This window comes from Ovis canadensis, chromosome 2 (genome assembly GCF_042477335.2).
Source record: "Ovis canadensis isolate MfBH-ARS-UI-01 breed Bighorn chromosome 2, ARS-UI_OviCan_v2, whole genome shotgun sequence".
NCBI classification, from domain to species: domain Eukaryota; kingdom Metazoa; phylum Chordata; class Mammalia; order Artiodactyla; family Bovidae; genus Ovis; species Ovis canadensis.
This window is the reverse complement of record NC_091246.1, coordinates 133,871,812-133,897,365: the sequence shown is the minus strand read 5'-3', so window position 1 is coordinate 133,897,365 and position 25,554 is coordinate 133,871,812. Positions and strand designations below refer to the sequence as shown.

Sequence of the window (25,554 nt, the reverse complement as noted above, 5' to 3'; positions counted from 1 at the left end):
GGCTCCTACTCTGGAGGAAACTAAAAATTGATTTCAAATAAGAATAAGTTAGCAGTATGTGCCCCCTTATGCAAAGGAAATCAGACCTCTGGGTTGGTTGATTTCATTCAGTACCAACATGAGAACACAGTTCTTCAGTGCTTTTCACTTCTGTAAATATTACCATAAGCCATAGATAGGAAAAACTATTGCTTTTGAAGCATATAGCTTTATAAATTATAAACATCTTATGTTGGTTTGGTCTGTTTGATCAACTGTGTAATAAGTTCAGTGAATAAAGCATGAGTAATCATTTAAGCTGGTTAGTTGATAATAGTTTTAAGTAAAATAATCATTGACTTTATATTCGTAATAAATTCAGTGAATAAATCATGAACTATCATTTAAGCTGGTTAGTTGGTAATAGTTTTGAGTAAAATAATCATTGACTTTATATTCTTTTTGTTCAATTGGCTGTTAGATTGTGGCTATATATTTTTCTCTTTCTTGGCATAGTCTAAATGCAAATATAATATTAAAAAACACATGAAATATTACCCATGATGGTTTACATATGTATATATATATATTCCACTATCCAGCAGCATAGGTCCATCAACAGAAACATAATGCTCATTCACAGAGGAGAAATAGTGGATCCACTTGTCAGCTCTTCACTACTCCTAATCACAAACAGGAGTGAAGAATTTTGAAATTTACATGTGCGAGACATGCTACAAATTCTAGTATAAATTATGAGAGTGCCTATGTCCTGTGTTTAATTATAAATCATACTCTTATGATACTCTTAATGAATAAGAGAGCTATTATTGTTTCTGTCTAGTTGGTGAATCACGTCTGACTCTTTTGTGACCCTGAGGATTACAGTCAGTGAGGGTCCTCTGTTGATGGGATTTCTCAGGCAAGAATACTGGAGTGGGTTGCCATTTCCTTCTCTAGTGGATCCTCCCAACCAAGGGATTGAATCCATGTTTTATGCATTGGCAAGCGGATTCTTTACCACTGAGCTTTGTCATAAAAACAAAATATAAAAAAAAAATGAAGATGACAAACATCATTCTTTCAAGTTATAACTGGATCAAAATTTTGTTTCTGTATATAGAAGTTGAATAGTCAATGACTGTAATTTGCACAGCCAGTTTTCTGAGATCTGATTTTTTTTACTACTTAACGATAATGCAGTATAGATGGCATGTTGATAAGAGCCAATTATAATCTTAACTGATACATTATAGGATAAAAATGTTATGAACTATACAAAAGCATTGTTTATATAGTGTACACATATATTCACAGTAAATACTTCTTTAATCTGATCTTGGAATTGATCACATTTAAAAGCAGAACCCTGTACATCAACATATTAAGTAAAATAAACAGTGTATTGAATGTGATTTATATATTTAAATATTAAAATATATACTATTTATATACATGTAAATATTTACTTAATGCTTTATTAATATAGTGACATACTATTTCAATCATTAAAAACTTTCTGACTTCTTACCTCGTTGGACTTGAGATTTTGATCTAAATCTTATATTGTTTTTCTGAATATCTTGGTGCTATCCATGAGGGGGGTAGACTATTTTTATTTAAGAAACTCTATCAAAGAGCCTCCTGAACCCACCAGCGTTCCAGCTGCTCTGCAGATACTAATTCAGTTAACCCTCCTGACAATGCTGGGAACAGCAGCAGAAACTACTATAGTGCCCAGTTTGTAGATAAGAAAGTTAAGTAACTTACTATAGGCCAGACAGCTAATTGGCAGAATCAGAATTTAAAATTACTTCAGAGTCCTTGTGATTTTGCTTATATGTGGAATCCAAAAAAAAAAAAAAAAAAAAAAGAAGGGTACAAATGAACTTAGTCATAAAACAGAAGAGAGTCACAGATGTAGAAAATAAACTTATGGTTACCAGGGAATAAAAGGGGGAGGGGTAAATTGTGAGGTTGGGACTAATATATAGACACTACTATTTATGAAATAGATAACTAATAAGAACCTATTACGTTCTGTTCACTACTCTGTAATGGCCTATATGGGAAAAGAATCTTTAAAAAGTAGTGGAAGTATACCTGAAACTAACACAACATTATAAATCAACTGTACTATAGTAAAAATTAAAACAACAACAACAAAATTACTCCAGAGTCCACCTGTCAGTTTGAAAAGGATGACAGTTGTATCTAAGCATTATGTGCTCAGATATTGATTTGACACCAAGGGCACAGACAATACTACCCAACCCTTGGTAGCTTGGTGGCAAGACATCCAGATACCTGGAGTCTCAGCTTGCTGTTGCCACCCTGTATGTTATCCAAGAGTTAGAGCCACATCTTACCTGCCTTCCTCTGCAGAGTACCCTGGCAGCAGGCAGTAAAGGGAAAGCTGGCATCTGTCATAGCCCTTCTCTTTAGGTGACACAAAAATGACCTCTTGTTATCTTTTACTGGCTCCACAGCTGCTCTAGTATTCGGTTAGCCATGGTTACGAACTGGGTTTTGTGGTAAGTTTGACTTTTGTAATTCTTTGAAGCCTTTGCTAGAACTAGAGATTTGAGTCTCTATATCATTTCCCTTGTTGGTGATATAAATTTATGAGTTTATCTAGCTATAGATCTTTACAAATTACAGCTTAAGCTTGCTCCTTTGACAAGATATTGAGGACTGCTCTTTATTACTACAGGATGTTTTTCACTGCCTTCTAGAATTTAATTAAAAGTTTAAAAAGTCTCTTTTCTGTTTGGGTAGTGATGATGAGTTTTAGATTCTTTTTCATGAGCTTGGGGAGGACGTTAGATTTTTCTGACCATAAATGCAGGTTCATTATACTAGAAAAGAAAATAAGGTTTTAAGTGACAACTATACTTAATATGCAACTTTTTCCCATTTTACCACTGAACCTTGAATAATAAACCTTAAGTAGTTGTTTGGATTTAAATTATTCCTATGTCTTAAATTATAGTTCAAACACAGTAAAATCATCATATGTGTTATTTCAGAAAGTAAAAAGCCCTAAAAATTGCCTCAGGAATTTTATTTCCTTATATTATAATTTAAACTTGGTAGTTTTCCTCAATAATAATAATAATAATAATAATAATAAAGTTGTTCAAAGGTAAATACAGCTTGTAAACTTAGTATTGTTTTTCCACATGAGGGAAAAGGGCTAACATTTACTGTGTGTTCACAGTACGGCAGACGCTTGACCTCACTTAAACCCCACACCAAAGGTATGAAGTGGGTATCTTTCTCCCCATTTTTATTGAAAAAATGAATCTCAGAGATATTAGATGAGTAGTCTAAGGCCACAGTGGGTCTTCCATGGAATACAAACTGGAGTCATCATGACCTCAGAAATTGTTATTTGCTCATTACAATTTACTTTGAATTTGGGAATTTTAAAAATATTGGAATTTTAAAAATATTGGAATTTTCACCTTTAAATTATCATCAGTATTAACAGTCCACCTTAAAGAAGGAGTGCATTTCTAGAAAAAGTGTGAGCTATTTACCGCTATCATTGGAGGCAGAAATCATGCTGAATATGAAGTATGATTTGCCTTGGTAAATTCCCTGATTTAAACTGACAGGTGCTAGTGGACTTAGTTAAATACCTTTTTGGAAACAAAAGGTTCCTTGTGGACCCAATGCACGAAGTATAGTTGTGTGCTCCTGAATCCTCTTACCGATTGCTCAGAGGGATTACAGGGGAATCAGCAGGTAAGAAGCATAAAAGGTGACTGCGAACAGTGTCCTTTACCGTCAGTCCAGGGCAGAGGCTCAGAGTAACTGTCAATAGAAGAGAAGCTGTTGTACAAGAGAATTGCTTAAAACATGTCCGTTGCTCTCCCTGCAGAGTGAAGGCACTGTTTGTGGTTTGGAGAGCATGGTGACAGTTTGAAGCTGTTTCACCAATTTAGTGTGTGTATATATATATATATACGTCTGCAGTGCGGTGTGCTTTCTTATCTTGAGGAGCATGTGTTAAAACAGTTGATGTATGTTGACAAAATGGGGTCTGTAAGGAAAGATCAAGTCTTGATATTAGCTCACTTCATAGTTAAGTGTTCAGTTGGTAGTGTGAGTGTAGATAAAGGAGAGCATTAGTGCCCGTTGGAGATGTAAAGCTATCAGTTAAAAGATGATCAATTATGGATAAGACTATTTCTGTTTTTTTTCTATCTCTTGACAGCTGTGAGCAAGGCTATTCTAAAGTACCATTACAGTATAGCAAGTTTATTACTTCCCTGGACAAATAAAATACAAATATAATTTCACCCTTAAAAGAGATTATTAAGCTAATGTTGCAAAAACTTGCTAATCTTATTAATGTAACAATTCATAGTATTGAATAGGGAAACTCAAGATAACATGATTTTAGATCCGAACGATGTGTTGCAAATCATATATTAAGGCCCCCCCCCCAAAAGTAAGTATACATAAATATAATTCTTGCTGAGAGTTCTCATTTCTCAGTTGTATCTCCATTTCTCTGTGTGAAGTGGACATATTTATCTCTGATAGTTTTAGGTTTGTCTTTCAAGGATCTTGAGTACTTCAGACAAAGTGACCATACTGTTTGTTATACCAGTTACACATACACACACACACACAAGCACTAACCAGGAACTTCTTGCATATTTGGGAAGGTAAGAATACTTGTTTTTCCTGTGACTTAGAAATCAACATCTTCTGCCTTTGACCACAAAAGTAGGAAAAGTCTTGTTTACCATGGGTGTTCACTGTTGAGCCTGATGAACAAACCATCAGTGGGGCTTCTGGATAGTTTGTTTCCATAAGCAAGCCACCTTTTGAAAGTGTTGTCCTAAATGCCGAGTTCATAGAGTCCAAGAAGAAGCTACCCTGTGTTGGTGTTTTTCTTTCTGGCTTACTTCACTCTGTATAGTAGGCTCCAGTTTCATCCACTTCATTATTAAAATAAATAAATTTATATTTAAAAAAAGAAGAAGCTAACCTGAATTTTCTTTGCCAGTGTCAAAATTTTAGTATTTTCTGAGCAGGATTAATTAGACCTGGAAGATTATATCTAGTCCCTTACAGAAAATTCAGTCAAAATGTTTCTGCTTGTTTAATACATAGTTTGTAAACAGATCTGAGAGTTTTCATATTATTTGTCCTTTTCCCTTTCACTGTTGATTTAATTATCAGTTCTGCCTAAATATCAGACTTCAAAAACTGTTCTTAATTTGTGCTTAAATATGGTGCGAAGCTTGATACTGAAATTATTCAGTAAATACTGAGTTTTGAAAAGTATTTACAACTAACCAAGGAAGGGACACCTAATTCCTAACTCCTAAATTGGGTGTTTCTAATACAGAGTTGTTTTTTATTGCAAAAAGTTGCTTTGTGATCTCACATACTTGGAGACTGAGATGTGGAGAATTTACCAAGGCACAAAGATGGACAAAAGAGAGTCGATGGGCAGACAGTGACTGATCAAGGCAGATAAACGAGGAAAGGAAAAGAACATCGACATTTTGAAAACTTTCTGTAATGTCTTTAACTTAAGATAATATTTAAGAGAATGTTGTTCACAGCTGCAAAAGAGATTCAGAAATGAAACATAGAAAAGGTATTGAAAAATGGGAAAGGTGGGGAAATGGGAGGGAGAAAAATGATACACAGATGGTGAAAGAAAATGTCTAGAAGAACACAGGTATTTATAAAATAGCTGTGAGTCCTCTGCTCTTCAGTCTTGAGGATCCTCTGGTTTCATAGTCTCTGCTTCTTTACACAGGATGTACATTTATAGATTGTTTACTTAGTAACTGAAACCTTTGCTTTTTTTCTCTTAAAAAAAAAAATCATGTGATGTTAGAGGGAGAAGTTTGTTCCCAATCACTTAGTAACCTCATCTGTGGGCAGTTGTAAAATTTGTTTTAAAATTTTGATATAAAATTTATATTAAAATATTGTTTAATAATAAAAGTGATAAACTGTTAAAATGATCAGGCTATTTCTATTGGTTTTTGAACTTCTTAGAACTTTTTTTCTGCAAAATATTACAGTGATGTCAGTGGCATTGCCTGAGAATCAATTTAAGTGCCAGTAATGGCAGTTTTGCATCAACTCAGTGGACAAAAATTTGAGCAAACTCCAGGACACAGTGGAGGACAGAGGAGCCTGGCGTGCTACAGTCCATGGGACATGACATAGCAACTGAACAACAACAACAAATGGCCGTTTTTACTATACAATTATTTTAGAATTTTTCTATTAAGTCAGTAAACACACATAACCCAATAGCTCTTAGGAAACTGTAGCTATGTTCCTTGAATTTAAGAGACATCATCTTAAAAACTCTCTTTAGAAAACTGTCTCTTTGCTGAAGACATAGTGGTAGGCTCTGAGCCCAGGCTGTCTGGGCTAGAGACCCAGCTTGGCCTCTTACTGTCTGGGTAACTTGGAACAGTCATTTCTCCTCTCAGAAGGTACAGGTGCTGTCTCATGGGGCTGAGCTATTGGATAATTAAGTGCAAATAATTCAGAAGAATGTCTGACATATAAGAAGTATCTAATAAATTTAAGGTATCAGGATGCGTTGTTCAATAGAAAAGAAAAAAAAGCTACTTCAACATATTAAAACAGAAAGCCACAAAAGAAATAAATATGTTTGACAGTCACTCAAGGTGACTATTAGTCTTTAAAAAAATCTATCTAAGTATCTTCCACATAGTTAGCAGTTTAATAAATATGTACTGAAAAGATGAGTGGTTAAGACAATAAAATATGAAACCACAGGTACTCATCAGAAGTATTTATTGAGATCTCATACACACTTATAATTATATTGGGTCTGCTTTAGTAAGTGGGAAAATATGATATAACTTATATCTTCAAGGTTGTTTCAGCTGGTTGCAGAGAGATTACACGTATGTATGACAGACCTAAGATAAGCCTTTGCAAGTAGTAGGCACTCAGTAAGTACTCAAGAACTCAATCAATGAATGAATGGGAAAATATGAAATAATTCTAAATGATAACAGAAATGGAAGGAATTATAACGTAGGTAGTCTGGCAATCATAAGACCCAAATGAGTTGATGTAGTTCTGAAAGTAGGACTCAGGCAGGTATTTAAAGAAAGTGTATTTTAAGCTTGTCATTTTCAAGCCTGGGGCTTCCCTGGTGGCCTCAGATGGTAAAAAATCTGCCTGCAATGCAGGGGATCTAGGTTCAATGGGAGGATCTCCTGGAGGTATATACTCTAGTATTCTTGCTTGGAGAATCCCAAGGACAGAGAAGCCTAGTCGGCTACAGTCCATGGAGTCACAAAGAGTTGGACACAACTGAGTGACTAACACTTTCATTTTTCACTTTTTTAACCTTAGTTGCACACTGAAATAGTGAATATCCATAGCCACCCCAAGAAAATCTTATTTGATTTATGTGAAACCCAGACATTTATATGGTTTAAAAGCTATGGAGGCATCTGATATGAAGGCATCTTATATCAATATACAATTAGCAAATATTTTTCAAAAAAAAAAGCTACTGAGATGATTCTAATATTCAGTCAAGGTGGAATTCACTGGTATAAATGATCAAAAACACAGAAAATATCATTTGGGCAGGCCTGGTGTGGAGAGAGATGGTAGTGTGGGGGCATTTGTGTGTAGGACTGTGAAAAGATGTGCAGTGATGCAGACAGGAGTTACACTGAGGCTAGACTAGCTTAGTTTTAAGGGCATAGCATCTTCCATTGGGATGGATGAGATAGAAGTGACAGATATGTGACTTTCCCATATGCAAGGACTTTGACTTCAGACCCAGCTTAAATCCCCTGTGCAGGTTTCATACACCCTGTATGCCTTATATTTCTCATCTATAAAATGAATGTTACTCTCTAATAAGGACCATGAAGATGGAAAGGATGTAGTGAAAGGAAGAACCGAATTAAGTAAATAAAGTTACTGGAAAAATGGTGTGTCATGTCCAGGCAGGAAAATGGAAGGGGCCAAAAGGGAACAAAAATAAGTCACATACTTCTTGAGTTTGTAAGGCTTCATAGCTAGAGAAATTTTTCATTCAAAAACTCTCCAAATAAAATATATGGTGGATCAGAAAATCTCTGTTTTATGGAACAGACTAAATTCCCTCCTCATAGCTGCTCACTATAAATTCCCCCTCAAAATTGGTTATACCAACTCAGAAATGAAACTAGAGCTGTGCACAGCAGGTTGGGCAAAATAAGAAATAAGCCTTTTGAAAGTTTACTTACTGTTTCAAATGTTCACATTAGAAGCAGAAGTATTTAAGTCCCGTGAGAAAACGCTAAATGAAAATAGGAAGTATTGAAAATGAAAGCCACATACGTTTTGTAAGAGTTTGACCTTCCATATTCTTTCAGTAGATTTTTTTCTACATAAAGTAATTGAAATTGTTAGACCTTCTGATGAATAATATCTATGTGGAGGTACATATTAATACCTTTATTTCTAAATTAAAGAAATATGATTGCCTAGAAACATATTGAATGGTCATCATTTTGGTTTAAAAAGAACAAAATGTATTAAATGAGGCAGAGTGATCTAGAGAAGAGCTGACCTGTATTTAAATTCTCTTTTTAATCTGAAGCTGTTGTGTTAGTTTTGTGCATGGACTTTTGAAATGTCTTCTGGATATCATTGGCCTAAATATTCCTGTTATCTCCAAGTATTATTATTCATGCTTGCTTACTTTGTTGCCATACAGACTGAGAGATGGATATGGTATCCCACTGTACATAGAAGAAGGCGAGTTTCAAAGAGGGGCTTCTCAAGAAAATGTGCCTCAGTAAGCAATCACAATGACCAGGCTACAACACAACTTCTTGAGTTTCTGTGGTGATATCTCATTTTATACTATCATATTCATTCCAGTGGTTACTGACCTTTTAAAATCACAAACTCTAGTCAGCCTGATATAACACAAATGAAAGCAAGTGTCTTCACTGTTTTGAATTACGTATTACTTGGACTCTGACTAATGTTAGTTTTTAAATGAAGCAATGTTTCATATTTTCAGTATGATTTTCAGCAGGCTTTGATTTTAGGTAGACCCAGCTTAAAATCCTAGAAGAATTTTCATAATCTCTATATGCCTCAGACTTCTTATTTGTAAACTAGATAATAATTTGTACTTTATATGTGTAAGAATCTTATGTCCATCAGCAGATGAATGGATAAGTATGGTACATATACACAATGGAGTGTTACTCAGCCATTAAAAACAATACATTTGAATCAGTTCTAATGAGGTGGATGAAACTGGAGCCTATTATACAGAGTGAAGTAAGCCAGAAAGAAGAACACCAATACAGTATACTAACACATATATATGGAATATAGAAAGATGGTAACGCTAACCCTGTATGCGAGACAGCAAAAGAGACATAGATGTATAGAATAGTCTTTTGGACTGTGGGAGAGGGCAAGGGGTGGATGATTTGGGAGAATGGCATTGAAACATGTATAATATCATATATGAAACGAATCGCCAGTCCAGCTTCAATGCATGATACCAGATGCTTGGGGCTTGGGCACTGGGATGACCCAGAGGGATGGTACGGGGAGGAAGGTGGGAGGGGGGTTCAGGATGGAGAACACGTATATACCCGTGGTGGATTCATGTTGATGTATGGAAAAACCAATACAATATTGTAAAGTAATTAAGCTCCAATTAAAATAAATAAATTTATATATATATATATATATATATATATATACTTAAAGATGAAGGAATCTGAAACTTCTTAGAAGGTACATTGTCCTTTCACAAGATAAATATATACTTAATGTTATTGGATGAAGACAAGGGTCTGTACTTTAAGGGTCAGAGGAAAAAAAAAGAAGAATCTTATCAAGTAAGAATGCATGTAATATTCTTAACACACAATAGGCTTAATACAGGCTGTTTACATAATTCTGAAGATGAAATAACTGTTTCATAAAGGTATAAGTAGGTTTCATTAATTTATTATTTATTATAAAAATTGTACTTTTTAAAGAAACCATGATCTCTGTTAAAGTTAAAGATATTCTGAAAAAGAATTCAGGTTAAAATATGTAAAATGTTTTAAAAATACATAAATATGAAAGGTATGATAAAGCTAGGTGAAAGTGAAAGTCGCTCAGCTGTATCTGACTCTTTGTGACCCCATGGACTGTAGCCTACAAGGCTCCTCTGTCCATGGAATTTTTCAGGCAAGAGTACTGGAGTGGGTTGCCATTTCCTTCTCTAGGGGATCTTCCCAGCCCAGGGATCGAACCTGGGTCTCCCGCATTGTAGGCAGATGCTTTACTATCTGAGTCACCAAATCATGCATAAAAATAAATGTACAGGAATAGCAAAGAGAACACTAAAAAGAAGGCTATGTGGACAGCCATATGCAAAAGAATAAAATAGACTGCTATCTTACACCACATAGAAAAATCAGCTCATGGATTTAAAACTTGAACATAAGGCCTGAAATTGTAAAACTCCTAGAAGAAAACATAGTGGGTAAGCTCCTTGACCATTAGTCTTGGCAATGATTGTTTTTAATTTGACCCCGAGAGGCAACAAAAGTGAAAATAAACAAGTGGGGTTACATCAAACTAAAAAGTTTCTGCATACCAAAGGAAACCATCAACAAAATGAAAAGGCAACCTACTGAATGGGAGAAAATATTTTAAAATCATGATTCTGATAAGGGATAATATCCCAAATGTATAAAGAACTGATTAACTCAATAGCAAAAACAGTCTGATCTACAAATTGGCAGACCTCTGTAGACATTTTCCCAAAGAAGACATACAAATGGCCCAACAGGTACACAGAAAGGTGCTCAACATCGCTAGTCATTAGGTGAAATGCAAATTAAAGCCATAGTGAAATATCACCACATACCTGTCAGAATGGCTGTTATCAAAAATAAAATAAAAACTGATGATGAGGACGTGGAGAAAAAGGAACCTGCATCCTTTTGGGTTCCCATAGTTGCTATAAACTGATGCAGCTACTACAGGAAATAGTATGGAAGTTCCTCAAAAAAATTAAAATAGAACTACCATATGATCCAGCTTTCCCATTGTGAGCATTTATCCCAGAGAAACAAAATCACATTAGGGGTTGTCTGAGGAGTCTTTCAGCATAGCGAAAGAAATAAGAGAAGCAAAAACAAGGAAGAAAGGGAAAGGTATGTCCAACCGAATGCAGAGTTCCAGATAATAGCAAAGAGGGACAAGACGGCCTTCTTCAATGAATGATGCAAAGAAATAGTGGAAAACAACAGACGGTGAAAGATTAGCGATCTCTTCAAGAAAACTGAAAATATCAAAGAAACATGTCAGCCAAAGATGGGCACAATAAAGGACAGAAATGATAAAGACCTAAAAGAAGCAGAAGAGATCAAGAAGAGATAGTAAGAATACACAGAACTGTACAAAAAAGATTTTAATGACCCAGATAACCATGATGGTGTGGTCCCTCACCCAGAGCCAGACATTCTGCAGCATGAAGTTAAGTGGACCTTTAGAAGCACTGCTGCCAGTAAAGCTAGTGGATGGGATGGAATTCCAGGAGAGCTATTTAACATCCTAAAAGATGATGCTCTCAAAGTGCTGCACTCCATATGTCAGCAAATTTGGAAACCCAACAGTGGCCACAGGACTGAAAAAGGTCAATCTTCATCCCAGTTCCCAAGAAGGGCAGTACTAAAGACAGTTCAAGCTACTGCACAATTGCACTCATCTCCCACGCTAATAAGGTTATGCTGAAAATTCTTCAAGCTCGGCTTCAACAGTTCATGAATCGAGAACCTCCAGATGTTCAAGATAGGTTTAGAAAAGGCAGAACCAGAGATCAAATTGCCAAGATTCCCTGAATCACAGAGAAATCAAAGGAATTCTAGAAAAACATATACCTCTGTTTCATTGACTATGCTAAACCCTTTGACTGTAGATCGGAACAAACTGTGGAAAACTCTTTAAAGAGATGGGGATAACAGACCACCTTACCTGTCTCCTGAGAAACCTGTATGCTCGTCAAGAAGCAGCAGTCAGAACCCTTTATGGAACAACTGACTGGTTCAGGATTTAGAAAGGAGTATAACAAGGCTATTTATTGTCATCCTGTTTATTTAACTTATACATGAGCACATGATGCAAAATGCTGGGCTGCATGAGTTACAAGCTGGAATCAAGTTGCTGGAAGAAATATCAACAACCTCAGATATGTGGATGATATATCACTCTAATGACAGAAAGCAAAGAGTAACTAAAGAGCTTCTTGATGAGGGCGGATGCTAAGTCCCTTCAGTTGTGCCCAACTCTTTGCGACCCTATGGACTGCAGCCTGCCAGGCTCCTCTGTCCATGGGATTCTCCAAGCAAGAATACTGGAGAGGGTTCCCATACTCTTCTCCAGATGAAGGTGAAAGAGGAGCGTGAAAAAGCCAGCTTAAAACCCAATATTAAAAAAACTAATGTCATGGCATCTGGTCCCACCACTTCATGGCAAATAGAAGGGGAAAAGGTGGAAGCAGCAACAGATTTCCTTTTCTTGGGCTCTAAAATCACTGCAGATGGTGACTGCAGCCATGAAATTAGGAGATGACTGCTTCTTGGCAGGAAAGCTATGACAAACCTAGACAATGTATTAAAAAGCAAAGACATAACACTTTGCCAACAAAGGTCCATATAGTCAGGACTATGATCTTTCCAGTAGCCATGTATGGATGTGAGAGTTGGACCATCAAGAAGGCAGAGCGCTGAAGAATTGATGCTTTTGAACTGTGGTGCTGGAGAAGACTCTCAAGAGCCCCTTGGACAGAAGGAGGTTAAATCAGTCAATCCTAAAGGAAATAAACCCTGAATACTCATTGGAAGGACTGATGCTGAAGCTCTAATACTTTGGCCACCTGATGTGAAGAGCCTGGAGAAGACCCTGATGCTGGGAAAGATTGAAGGCAGAAGAAAGGGGTGACAGAGGATGAGATGGTTGGATGACATCACCGCTTCAATGGACACAAACTTGGGCAAACTCCAGGAGATGGTGAGCAACAGGGAGGCCTGGTGTGCTGCAATCCATGGGATTGCAAAGAGTCAGACATGACTTAGCAACTGAACAACAGCAACAATATTATAATAATGCAACATGATTTACAGTAGCCAGAACATGAAAATAACCCAAGTGTAATAGACAGATGAATAGGTAAAGTATATGTTTGTATGTTTACATACATGTTACATACATAAAGTATGGGTAGACCTTGACAGCATTATGTTGCATGAAATAAATCAGACAGTGACAAATACCATATGACTTCATTTGTATATGAAATCTGAAGGAAAAAAAAAAAACACCGGAACTCATAGATACAGAGAACAGATTGGTGAGTAGAAGGTAAGGTAAGTAAATCTGGCAATGTAGTGAACAACATAGTAACTATAGTTGTTAACTATACTAATTAATATTGTACTGCATCTTTGAAAATTGCCAAGAGAGTAGATTTTTAAAGTCTTCATCACAAGAAAAAAATGTAACTGCATGTGGTGATGGATGTTAACTACACTTGTTGAAGTAATAGTTTTATAATATATACATATGTGAAATTATTATGCCATACACCTAAAACTAATACAACATTTTCTGTGAATTAAATTTCAATTAAAAAAATAAGCAGAAAAACAAAGACACAGGCAAAAGGGAAACATTAAACAGGAACTATCTCTAACAGATGTTAAAACCTACCATAAGTTGTCTGTAATTGAAAACTGTGGTACTGGTGCACCAAAGAGAGATGGACCAGTGGAATGACTGGATGAAGCAAAAATAGTCCCAGGTACAAATAGAATTTCAGTGTTTATGTGCATATCTATATATTTATATCTATTTCCAAGTCTTCTGCCCAACCTGAAAATCGGCTCTGGCACTGCATGGGGTTGCCATCCTGGCAGATGTACTTTGGACTCCATACTTCTAGATGTTGATTTCACTCTACACCAGGACTGTGTATCTTTCTGTGTTAATAGAAATGGTGTAAAATCTGGACTGTCCAATAAGTTGGCTATTGAACCCTTGAAATATGGCTAATGCAACCGACTTACTTTAAAATTCTATTTAATTTTAATTTATATTTGAATGGCTACATGAGGTTAGTGGAAACTCTACTGAATGATCACAATTTATATTCTAAGCTCTCTGAGGACAGATTCACATCTGTTTAGTTCACACTAGTGTCTAACATGGTTCCTGAGGGCTGACTGGATTTTATTTTTCCAATCCATATTAATTCCGTGACAAATACTTGACAGGAGATCTGGCTGCACCCTGATGTTCAGCTCCATCATGGTACACAGTCAGGGAGGAGATCTTCAGCTGTAATAGGTGCCTCTTGAGGGTTTTTTCTCTTTGCTGATCAGAAACTAGCTTATCCTTAAACATACAGGCTTGAAAGATTCACTTTAATTTTCAGGAAACTCAGAGTCTTGTTTTTATGTGATAGTGAATGAAAAACAAAGGCAGATGTCAGTATATTTATTCACCTGCTTTAAGGAAACTACAGCTTCCTTAAAGTAATATTTTCAGCTCTGCTCATAGAGAAATTTGTCTTTGAGGAAACATATGCAATCAACGGTTTACATAAACACTGGTCTCAGAAGAGCCAAACATCAGATGGAGGGCTTAACAGCAACAGAAGGAGAAGATTAGAATTTTGCAAAGGAGGTTCTGTTAACCTAAAGATTGTTCAAATCAGATCTTCACAGACAATTTGGGGCAAGGTAAAATAAAGTGTTAAGTAGCATGCTGGTGAGGAAAGAGCTGGGGCTTAAGGTCACAGATCACTCATTTGACTTTCAGCTTTCCTATTCCCTTTAGCTGTGTGATGACATCTATTCAGCTTCTCAGTACCAATTCTTTATCTGGCAAAAAGAGAAGAAGGATTGTATTGTGAAAATGTGGTTTGGGGTATGGAATGAACTGATCTAAGTAAATGGTCAGCAGAGGTATATTTTCCTCTACTCAACTCTCCTCCCACACACTGACACTACCTCCAAAATGTTGCTGTGTAGAGTTAAGAGGGTGAGAGCTGGAGAAGATTCTAGGAAATACCCAATCAAATACCTTCTCTTTATAAATCTGGAAATGGAATATGGGTTATGGGAAAGCAAAAGTGATACCAGCTGCAGACTCTAAAAGAGGAGATGGCAGATGTCCTCAGCATCACACCTGCTCCACGCTCGGCGCCACTACCTTTGCAGTCAGTACTCACTGCTGAAAATTCAGAGATGCAAACATGTGCCTGCATGTTTTAAGTTCTTTCTCACACTGATTTTCAATGTTTGTTTTTCTCTTTACTTTATTAAAAGTATTACCAGAGCAGTTGTGGTGTGCTAAAGTCGCTTCAGTCACATCTGACTCTTTTTGACCCTATGGACTGCAGCCCACCAGGCTCCTCTGTCCACGGGATTCTCCAGGCAAGAATACTGGAGTGCATTGCCATGCCCTCCTCCATTAACCTTCTCTATTTGAGCCTTTGGTTACAGTCACATTAAGTACAAAATACAAAAGGAAACATGTATACCTAATGCTGATTCCTGTTGATGTATGGCAGAACCCATCACAATATAATTAAATAAATATATATGTATAAACAAAATAACCAAACAAAAATATGAAATAACTGCCTCAACATTATTTTATCTAGTAGGAGGGCAAGTTCTTTGCTATCAGTGGTCAAATTCTTTTGCACTTTTCTCCCTTCTAATGTGCTTTGGCGTCTTCTGAATTTAAAGGCACAATTTTCACTTAAAAAAAATAAATAACTCTGGCTTCACTGTCTTATCTTTTGGTGACTATAAGACAGGGCAGTGAAATGTCTAACTGTGATAAAAGACCAGTGAAATTACACATGAGAACAAAGAACACTTCAGCGATGCCAGTTATGAGAACTGGTATTTGACAGCACAGTGTGTCATGCAGTATCAATGCACAGATCAGGTATTTGCTTATAGGAAAATTCCTGAAAGTAGCAGAGTGAGGGAATTTGTATTTTTCAGCATTGACTATGCTTTTGGTTTACAGCAACTATCAAACACATTTTCCATGTTTCCTAATTTAGGTATTTAGTTTCACATAGGTAAACACATACAAAACTTTTTTGTGTTAGTTGATTTTCTCATATAGAATTTTTTACCTTAACTACAATTTTATTCCAATCCCAAATAAGGGCAATGCCAAAGAATATTCAAACTACTGCACAATTGTGTTCATTTCACATGCTAGCAAGGTAATGCTCAAAATCCTTCAAGCTAGGCTTCAACAGTACATGAACTGAGAACTTCCAGATATACAAGCTGGACTTAGAAAAGGCAGAGGAACCAGAGATCAAATTGCCAACATCTATTAGTTGATAGAAAAAGCAAAAGAATTCCAGAAAAAACATCTACTTCTGCTCCATTGAAAAAGCCTTTGACTGTGTGGATCCCAACAAACTGTGGACAGTTCCTAAAGAGATGGGAGTACCAGACCACCTTACCTGTGTCCTGAGAAACCTGTATGCAGGACAAACAGCATAGATAGAACCACAAATGGAACAATGGACTGGTTCATAATTGGGAAAGGAGTATGTCAAGGCTGTATATTGTCACCCTGCTTGTTTAACTTATATGCAGAGTATATTGTGTGAAATGAGGGGCTGAATAAATCACAGGCTATAATCAAGACTGCTGGAAGAAATATCAGTAACCTCATATATGCAGTTGATACCACCCTAATGGCAAAAAATGAAGAGGAACTAAAAAGCCTCTTGATGAAAGTGAAAGAGGAGAGTGAAAAAGCTGGCTTAAAACTCAGCAATCAAAAAACTAAGATCATGGCATCCAGTCCTATTGCTTCATGATGGGGAAAAGAATGGAAACAGTGACAGACTTTATTTTCTAGGCTCCAAAATTACTGCAGATGGTGGCTGCAGTCATGAAATTAAGACACCTGTTCTTTGGAAGAAAAGCTATGACAAAGCTAGACTGCATTCAAAAGCAAAGACATCTCTTTGCCGACAAAGGTCTGTCTAGTCGAGGTTATGGTTTTTCCAGTAGTCATGTATGGATGTGAGAGTTGGACCATAAAGAAAGCTGAGCACCGAATAATCGATGCTTTTGAACTGTGGTGCTGGAGAAGACTCTTGACAGTCCCTTGGACTGCAAGGAGATCAAATCAATCAATCCTCAAGGAAATCAACCCTGAATACTCATTGAAAGGAGTGATGCTGAAGCTCCAATACTTTGGCCACCTGATGCAAAGAGCTGACTCCTTAGAAAAGACCCTGATGCTGGGGAAAATTGAGGGAAGGAGGAAAAGGGAGTGACACAGGATGAAATGATTTGATGGCATTATCGACTCAATGCACATGAGTTTGAACAAACTCCAGGAGATCGTGAAGGACAGGAAAGCTGCCGTTCATGGGGTCACAAAGAGTCGGATATGACTGATCAACTGAACAATAACAACATATATGATGAAGAAAATAATACATAACATATTTTATCCAATTTTAGAACATAACAAGAGTGTGTTTTCCTATTCTTATAGAAATGAATATAGGCTTAGAGAATATGGATACTCATATTAAGACTAAAATGTAAAATATAAAAATATCTGGCTTCCCAGGTAGCTCAACTGGTGAAGAATTTGCCTGAAATGCAGGAGACCCCAGTTTGATTCCTGGGTTGAGAAGTTCCTCTGGAGAAGGGATAGGCTACCCACTCGAGTATTCTATGTCTTCCCTGGTGGCTCAGACAGTAGAGAATCCACCTGCAATGTGGGAGACCTGGGTTCAGTCCCTGGGTTGGGAAGATACCTGTATATGGGCGTGGCAACCCACACCAGTATTCTCCCCATGAAGAAAGGAGTCTGGCAGGCTACAGTCCTTGGGGTCATAAAGAGTCAGACACGACTGAGAGTCTAATAGGTGTTATTTCTTTTGAATGGAGTTTGTCATGGCACATATTCTCTGTCATGTGTATCCCTTTCTTTGATGGTCTATTAACATTTTCCCCAGAAAATAGAATATCTGTCAGTGGTATCACTCTGCAGATGAACACACAGAAGATTTGCCTGTCTTTCTCTTCATGTCTTGTTGCCAGAGCTTCTCTTTTATTTTTATTTATTTATAAACTTATTTGTTTGGTTGTGCCTGTCTTAGTTGTAGCATGCAGGATCTTTGTTTTAACTGTGGCATGTGGGATGATCTAGTTCCCTGACTAGGGATCAAACCTGGGCCCCTGCGTCGGGAACATGAAGTCCAAGACACTGGACCACCAGGGAACCCCTTGTCTTTTATTGTTGGCACCCTCTCCCCTCTCATTCACACGTATTTATATTTCCATATTTATATGTATTTTAAAATATATATCCCACCTATCTATTCTTATTTATCTATCTTATTCAGGAAGGACTCATAAGATGATAAGGCTAATATTAATCATCATAAAGAGGGTTCTGAAAGAAGGCTTTCAGTCACATTGTTGAATCTCTGCCTCTTTATTTTTCCATTAAAGACAATATTTAGAAAACTTACAGAATGAAATCTCTTCTGAACTGTTGCTTCCTAAAGTGAAGCTATTTTATAGTTCATCTTCTCCCCTCTCTCCCCAGTTTTTTTTTTTTTTGAGAAATAATTGAAATAATTACTGCATAAGTTTCAGGCATACAGCATGGCAGTTTGATTTACATATATTGTAAAATAATTACCACAATAGGTTCAGCTAACATCCATCTTCCCATCTAGATAAAATAAAAAGAACTCGAAAGATATTCTTGCGATGAGAGCTCTTAGGATTTATTTAGTTTCTTAATAACTTACAGCAGTGTTAACTACAATCAACCTGTTGTATATGACATCCACAGTCCTTCCTTATGTTGTAGCTGGGAGTTTGCACCATTTGACCACCTTTCTCCAGTTCCTCCTTTCCCCACCCTCTGCCTCTAGAAACCACAGGGCTGAACTGTCTTCCTATGAGGATCTGTTTTTGTCACCGCTTTTTTAATTCCACGTAGACGTGAGCTCATACAGCGTTTGTTTTGTCTGACTTATTTCGTTTAGCATAATACCCTCGAGGTTCACCCATGTGGTCGCAGATTCTCCTTTTGCAATGTTGTGTTTGCTGCATTGTTTCTGGGCATTAACCTCTCACTCAGTTTCAGCCAGAACCTCTTTCTTCACTGAGAGTAACAAAGCCAGGAGAGAAAGCCAATTTTCAAAAAGCTTCAGTGATCACAAGTAGGGACATTTTAAAAAATATGTTTATCCTCAATCTATCTAAAGCATATATATATATTGCAATTTGCCTTCCTAAGTATAATATTGTCAGATTTATTCAATTTGCTTAACTTGTGACTGCATGCTATAGCCTTGCCAGAAAATTTCTGGGACATCCTAATTTTTCCTGTTCTTGCTAATGAGACGGGAGCCCTAGAGGGGACACTGCTTTGATACAGCTCATGCCCTGACTCAGGGGTGAGGGGCCTAACCAGAATAAGGACAGAAGTGCTTCCCAGGACCTTCATCATTAGTACTTTATAATCATAGTCTGTAGGAATTTACAGATCAGCAATCAAAAAGTCCAATCTTGAGATGTCATTTTAATAATATGAGTTAGTTACAAAGCAATAATGTTGTATAAATTAAATTGTAATAACACAGTTCACTACTTTTATTTCCTAATTGAATGTAAAGTGATCCAAAATGATATATAGAAATAATTAAACTTTTAAAAGTGATAAATTAGTGAAATTAACTTGTTAATTATTGTGAGACATTGAAATATTAGTACTCTCCAATCAGATAGAAAAATATGGGAGAAATTAAGTGATGATATCTCTTCTTATTTTTCTCCTATATTACATCTCTTCTGAATTCTCTAAGAGTTCTAATATATACGTTTAAAATTTCTGAAATAAACTTTGATTTTTCATTCAAATTAATTAGATATGCTTTAAGAAAGCACAAAATATATATCTTAGGTTGCGTTTGAGGTGTCATTTTTAAAAATACCTTAAATTCTTAACATCCTATAAAAGGAAAAATGGACATTGTTGTATATTATTATTAGGTAGTAAATTGGTAGTGTTTCTGTGAGGAGCAATTTGGCAACATACATTAAAATTTTTTAAGTGTGTAATATTTGATCTATAAGTTCTATTTCTAGATATTTATCCTCTGTACATACAGATTCATGTGCAAAATGCTGCATGTACCATGATACAGCTTTGCTGGTGACTCAAAGAATGACAAAGAATCTGCCTGCAGTGCAGAAGACCCGGTTCAGTCTCTGGGTGGGGAAGATCCCCTGGAGAAGGGAATGACAACCCACTCCAAGATTCTTGCCTGGAGAATCCTATGGACAGAGGAGCCCAGAGGGCTACAGTCCATGGGTTCACAAAAGTCGGACACGACTGAGTGACTAACACTTCTACCACGATATGCATTGGAGCATTTGTACAATAATGATGATTAGAAACAAGCCATGTCTTTAATAGAAAACTGGTAAAAACGTTTTACTACATTCATTGTGTGGAATGACAAAGAAGTACTAAAATAATACATGAAATAAAATGAAGCCATTAAAGTCCTAATAATGCTTATCATTTGTTGACCAGGTAATTTGTATGAATTCATTTAATCCTTATAATATCCCTATGATGTTTATACTGTTATTTACAGATTTAAAAAACACTGGAATGTGGAAAAGTTTCCTTTAATGACCAAGATAGAATGTAATGTGACTACTATACAAATCCAGCCCACTCCAGTACTCTTGCCTGGAAAATCCCATGGACAGAGGAGCCTGATAGGCTGAAGTCCATGGGGTCGCGAAGAGTCAGACACAACTAAGCAACTTCCCTTTCACTTTTCACTTTCATGCATTGGAGAAGGAAATGGCAACCCACTCCAGTGTTCTTGCCTGGAGAATCCCAGGGATGGCGGAGCCTGGTGGGCTGCCATCTATGGGGTCACACAGAATTGGACACGACTGAAGTGACTTAGCAGCGGCAGCAGCAGTATACTATTAAACAATTATAAAAGTATATAGAGTGTGCCCCCATTTGTAAGAGAAATACGTATTTAGAAAGGAAAGGAAGAAGGGAAAGGAAAGAACCCACAGCCTTAATTTATCTAAAGAATATGATTCTTTACAAATACTTTTTTATAATATATTATTTGTCAATGCACATAATCTGTTATATATTAGAAAATAAATATTTTTCAATGAAGGTAAAGGTTTTATACATCATACATTGCAGTGTATGTTCTGCAGTTTGTAATACACAGCTCTAGCAACATGTAGCTCTCGAATATTTGATACATGGCTATTCCAAATTGAAATATGCTATAAATATGAAATATTCATCAGATTTTGAAGATTTAGTACCAAAAATATAAAATATCTTATTAATAATTTTATTGATTATGTGATAAAGTAATATTTTAATTAAACTAGGTTAAATAAAATATATTCTTAAAATAAAGTTTACCTTTTAAAAACTTTTTATAATATAACCATTAGATGAATTTGTTACTGTAGGTCATTCACCTAGAGCCAGACATCCTGGAATGTGAAGTCAAGTGGACCTTAGAAAGCATCACTACAAACAAAGCTCTTGGAGGTGATGGCATTCCAGTTGAGCTATTTCAAATCCTGAAAGATGATGCGGTAAAAGTGCTGCACTCAATAATGCCAGCAAATTTGGAAAACTCAGCAGTGGCCGCAGGACTGGAAAAGGTCAGTTTTCCTTCCAATCCCAAAGAAAGGCAATGGAAAGAATGCTCAAACTACTGCACGACTGCACTCATCTCACATGCTAGTAAAGTAATGCTCAAAATTCTCCAAGCCAGGCTTCAGCAATATGTGAACTGTGAACTTCCAGAAGTTCAAGCTGGTTTTAGAAAAGGCAGAGGAACCAGAGATCAAACTCCCAACATCCGCTGGATCATGGAAAAAGCAAGAGAGTTCCAGAAAAACATCTACCTCTGCCTTTACTGACTATGCCAAAGCCTTTGACTGTGTGGACCACAATAAACTGTGGAAAATTCTGAAAGAGATGGGAATACCAGACCACCTGACCTGCCTCTTGAGAAATCCGTATGCAGGTCAGGAAGCAACAATTAGAACTAGACATGGAACAACAGACTGGTTCCAAATAGGAAAAGGAGTACGTCAAGGCTGTATAGTGTCACCCTGCTTATTTAACTACTATGCCGAGTACATCATGAGAAACACTGGACTGGAAGAAGCACAAGGTGGAATCAGGATTGCCGGGAGAAATATCAATAACCTTAGATATGCAGATGACACCACCCTTATGGCAGAAAGTGGAGAGGAGCTAAAAAGCCTCTTGATGAAAGTGGAAGAGGAGAGTGAAAAAGTTGGCTTAAAGCTCAACATTCAGAAAACGAAGATCATGGCATCCGGTCCCATCACTTCATGGGAAATAGATGGGGAAACAGTAGAAACAGTGTCAGACTTTATTTTTTGGGGCTCCAAAATCACTGCAGATGGTGACTGCAGCCATGAAATTAAAAGATGCTTACTCTTTGGAAGGAAAGTTATGACCAAACTAGACAGCATATTAAAAAGCAGAGACATTACTTTGCCAGCAAAGGTCCATCTAGTAGGCTATGATTTTTCCAGTGGTCATGTATGGATATGAGAGTTGGACTGTGAAGAAAGCTGAGCCCCAAAGAATTGATGCTTTTGAACTGTGGTGTTGGAGAAGACTCTTGAGAGTCCCTTGGACAGCAAGGAGATCCAACCAGTCCATCCTAAAGGAGACCAGTCCTGGGTGTTCATTGGAAGGACTGATGCTGAGGCTGAAAGGATAAACACATGTGTTTATTTTCCCATTTATGTTGTTACACAATATTGAGCAGAGTTCTCTGTGCTATACAATAGATCCTTGTTGGTTATCCATTTTTAATATAGCAATGTGTACATGTCAATACCAAACTCCTTAACTGTCCCTTCCCCCAACCTTCCCCTCTGTTAACCATAAGTTTGTGAGTCTGTTTTTTTCTGTAAATAAGTTCATTAATATTAATTTTTAGATTACACATATAAGTGATATCCTATAATATTTGTCTCTCTGTGTCTGACTTACTTCAATCAGTTTGACAATCTCTAGGTCTATCCGTGTTGCTGCAAATGACATTATTGAATTTTTTTTTTTAAATTTTAAAATCTTTAATTCTTACATGCGTTCCCAAACATGACCCCCCCTCCCACCTCCCTCCCCACAATATCTTTTTAATGAATGAGTAATATTTTGGTGTACATATGTACCAAGCCTGTTTATCCATTTCTTTGCCAATAGACATTTAGGTTGCTTCCATCTCTTGCTATTCTAAATAGTGCTGCAATGAACATTGGCATATATGTGTCCTTTCAGACTATGTTTTTCTCCAGGTATATGCTCTGGAGGGCTTCCCTGGTGGCTCACACAGTAAAGAATCTGCCTTCAGTGCGGGAGACCTGGATTCGATCCCTGGTTGGGAAGATCCCCTGGAGAAGGGAATGGCTACCCATTCCAGTATTCTTGCCTCGACAGTCCCGTGGACAGAGGAGTCTGGCAGGCTACAGTCCATGGGGTTGCAAAGAGTCAGGCACAACTGAGTGCGCACGCACTGAGCCACTGGAGAAGTTGTCAGTATGATTATTTTTTTTCCCAAATTACTGAAATTCTTTTTTGAATTGCCTATATTGACAAGCTAGAATATAAATGCCTTGATGTCAGACACCTATCTATCTACCTTGTTCAGTGCATCTCCCCAGTGTCCGGTAAGAATAACTATCACATGCATTTTTAAATAAACGGAAAACAAAGAATTTGTGATGGAGTATTTCAAGGTACAATATAACCCCATTATGATAAAAATTTTCAAGGATGGAGTAAAGTTGTAATTTAATCACTGAATTTTGCACCTTCACCATATCTGAAAACTTGTTAAATGTTGTAGAGAGAACTCCTATCAGAAGTACAAAACCCTTAGCAAAATGATCCTAATGATTCTGAGAATTTTTCAGGCCTCTCTCTCATGTGTCATTAATATATTTTAAAGATGTGCTTAAAAGTGAATAAAACTACCAGCAAAGAAAAATTCATACATGTATTAACTTTAAAACAATCTAAAATTAATCTCTATCAATTGTGGGATATTTAATTTTTCAAGAGCCCCAAATATTCTGGAAATATGATTCTACTAGATTATCCCTAGGAAATATTGCTATACAGACAAGTTCTGCGTAATAGGATTGTGTTATGCAGCATCCTGTTAAATGGCAACAAAATATAAAGGCATAAGCTAATTTGCCAGGATTCTAAATGAACTCTCTTTGAATCATGATTGTTCTGTTAGGCTGGTGCAAAAGTAATAGCCGTTTTGCATTGTTGAACTATGCTGTTTGATATTAGAATACATTCTTAAATGTAATTATGCTATATATCATTTTAATGTGTACTTCTCACTTTATGCTTTTTGGTAATAACTTATTCCTTGATGTTTATTTTATGTTTATATAGAAATGATGGTAGGCAAAAAGTATATTCATATGATTTTTTAATTTGAGTTCAAACTGAGTTGTAAAGCAGCAGACAGATTGCATCATCAGCAACACGTTTGGCCCAGGAATTGCTGACGAACATACGGTGCAGTGGCAGCTCAAGAAGTTTTGCAAAGGAGACAAGAGCCTTGAAAATGAGGAGCTCAGTGGCCGGCCATCAGAAGTTGACAACAATCAATTGAGAGCAATCATCGAAGCTAATCCTCTTACAACTATGTGAGAAGTTACAGAAGAACTCAATGTCGAACATTCTATGGTCCGTTGGCATTTGAAGCAAATTGGAAAGGTGAAAAATCTTGATAAGTGAGTGTCTCATGAGCTGACTGAAAATCAAGACGCTAGTCATTCTGACATGTCATCTTCTCTTACTGTACACAACAACAATGAACCATTTCTCCATCAGATTGTGACATGCAATGAAAAGTGGATTTTGTACAATAACCAGCAATGACCAGCTCAGTGGTTGGACCGAGGAGAAGCTCCAAAGCACTTTCCAAAGCCAACCTTGCACCATAAAAGGTCATGGTCACTGTTTGGTGGTGTGCTGCCCATCTTATCCACTAGAGCTTTCTGATCCCAGCAAAACCATTACAGCTGAGAAGTATGCTCAGCAAATTGATGACATGCACCAAAAACTACAATGTGTGCAGCCGGCATTGGTCAACAGAAAGGGCCCAAGTCTTCATCATGACAACACCCAAGCACACCTCACACAGCCAACATTTCAGTAGTTGAACACATTGGGCTGAGAACTTTTGCCTCATCCACTATATTAACCTGACCTATAGCCAACTGACTACCACTACTTCAAGCATCTCGGCAACTTTTTGCATGGAAAACACTTCCACAAACAGCAGAAGACAGAAAATGCTTTTCGAGAGTTCATGGAATCCCAAAGCATGGATTTTTATGCTACAGGAATAAACTTGTTTCTCATTGGTAAAAA

The 25,554-nt window shown here is 36.8% G+C and overlaps 1 protein-coding gene and 1 long non-coding RNA gene across 3 annotated transcripts in view; one reads left to right on the top strand and one right to left on the bottom strand.

Annotated features, from left to right (window-relative positions):
* Positions 1–2,690, bottom strand: part of LOC138433803 (nucleosome assembly protein 1-like 1) — an 8,115-nt gene extending 5,425 nt beyond the window's left edge. Inside the window, exon 1 of one of the 2 annotated variants that reach the window (XM_069577058.1) lies at positions 2,349–2,690. In XM_069577058.1, the coding sequence (XP_069433159.1) occupies positions 2,349–2,409 (61 nt within the window). In that variant the 5' untranslated portion in view covers positions 2,410–2,690. The remainder of the gene's footprint in view (positions 1–2,348) is intronic. The other variant, XM_069577057.1, reaches the window with a different exon arrangement.
* Positions 2,200–25,554, top strand: LOC138433810 (uncharacterized). The gene is made up of 2 exons (XR_011254470.1): positions 2,200–2,513; positions 21,576–25,554. It is a non-coding gene; the product is annotated as an uncharacterized lncRNA (long non-coding RNA).